The sequence below is a fragment of the Chiloscyllium plagiosum genome, unplaced genomic scaffold (assembly GCF_004010195.1).
Source record: "Chiloscyllium plagiosum isolate BGI_BamShark_2017 unplaced genomic scaffold, ASM401019v2 scaf_15189, whole genome shotgun sequence".
Classification (NCBI taxonomy): Eukaryota; Metazoa; Chordata; class Chondrichthyes; order Orectolobiformes; family Hemiscylliidae; genus Chiloscyllium; species Chiloscyllium plagiosum.
Window position 1 is genome coordinate 13,543 of NW_025210364.1, and position 1,644 is coordinate 15,186.

Here is a 1,644-nt window from a genome sequence, read left to right on the forward strand (position 1 = left end):
CCAGTAGTAAAACACACTCCCTATCGGATTGCAGTGCATTTTCTCACTTGACAACAAATATGATGCCATTTTAAAATGGAAGAGAAAAGAAAACCATTATCAAAAGATGCAGAATACATTACAATTAGAATCTCACACTTTAGAATGAGCTCGGAATTTGATCCCTTCATAAACTTTCGGTTTGTGTTTCCGATGGTATTGCAGATCCTGACAGATCCACATTGAGTCCCAAACTAACCAATCAGAGTGATGTTACCATGCCTACAAAGTAGCCAATCAGGAGGCAGGCTTTCCCCATTCCTCCTTAGCATTGATGACATGGTCAGTCTGCAAAGAGCGAGCTCCGAGCCCGCTTTCCCTTATTCTGTGTCTGAGAGTGAGCGGCGCTATGGCTGATGAAAAGAAGGGTCAAGTGGTGACGAAGGCGCCAGCGAAGGTCGGTAAGAAAAGGAGTAGGAGCTGAAAATGTGTTGCTGGAAAAGCGCAGCAGGTCAGGCAGCATCCAGGGAACAGGAGAATCGACGTTTCGGGCATAAGCCCCTCTTCAGGAATGAGGAAAGTTTGTCCAGCAGGCAAAGATAAAAGGTAGGGAGGAGGGACTTGGGGGAGGCGAGCCGCAGTAGTCATTGGCGACTTGAAAGTTCAAGGGACAGATAGGAGGTTCTGTGGGGACGAGAGAGACTCAACGGGTGCCAGGGTCCGTGATGTCTCTGATCGTGTTTTGGGATCCTTTGGGGGGAGGGTACCTATCACATTTCCGACGCCCCTCCCCCAAGTCGCTCCTCCCTACCTTTTATCTTAGCCTGCTGGACAAACTTTCCTCATTCCTGAAGAAGGGCTTATGCCCGAAACGTCGATTCTCCTGTTCCCTGGATGCTGCCTGACCTGCTGCGCTTTTCCAGCAACACATTTTCAGCTCTGATCTCCAGTATCTGCAGACCTCACTTTCTCCTCCAAGAAGAGGAGGCGGTCCAGGAAAGAAAGTTACTCCATTCACATCTACAAAGTGATGAAGCAGGTTCACCCCGACACCGGCATCTCCTCCAAGGCCATGAGCATCATGAACTCGTTCGTCAACGATACTTTCGAGCGCATCGCGGGGGAGGCTTCCCGCCTGGCCCATTACAACAAGCGCAGCACCATCAGCTCCCAGGAGATCCAGACCGCCGTGCGGCTGCTGCTGCCCGGGGAGCTGGCCAAGCACGCCGTGTTGGAGGGCACAAAGGCGGTGACCAAGTACACCAGCTCCAAGTGAAGGACCGTATTGTACTGAGACACACATCCACAACCCAAAGACTTAGAGATAGTCATTCCCCAGATAAAAGAAAAAGATAGGTGACTGTTAGGGGACAGAAAGGAAACCGGCAGGCAGTGCAGTGATCCCTTATCGTCATTCCCCTCAACAATAAGTATGCTGTTTTGGATACTGTTGGGGGCATGACTTACCAGTGGAATGCAGTGGGGCACATCCTGCTCAGAAGGGAAGGGGGAAAGCGAGCAGAGCAGTAGTCATTGTCGACTTGAAAGTTCAAGGGACAGATAGGAGGTTCTATGGGGACGAGAGAGACTCAATGGGTGCCAGGGTCCGTGATGTCTCTGATCGTGTTTTGGGATCCTTTGGGGGGAGGGTGAGCAACCCTGAGT

At 51.0% G+C, this 1,644-nt stretch overlaps 1 protein-coding gene across 1 annotated transcript; it reads left to right on the forward strand.

Annotated features, from left to right (window-relative positions):
• Nucleotides 1-388: 388 nt before the first annotated feature.
• Nucleotides 389-1,255, forward strand: LOC122546900 (late histone H2B.L4-like). The gene is made up of 2 exons (XM_043685516.1): nucleotides 389-436; nucleotides 959-1,255. The coding sequence occupies exons 1-2, from the start codon at nucleotides 389-391 to the stop codon at nucleotides 1,253-1,255; spliced, it is 345 nt and encodes a 114-aa protein (XP_043541451.1).
• Nucleotides 1,256-1,644: the final 389 nt, after the last annotated feature.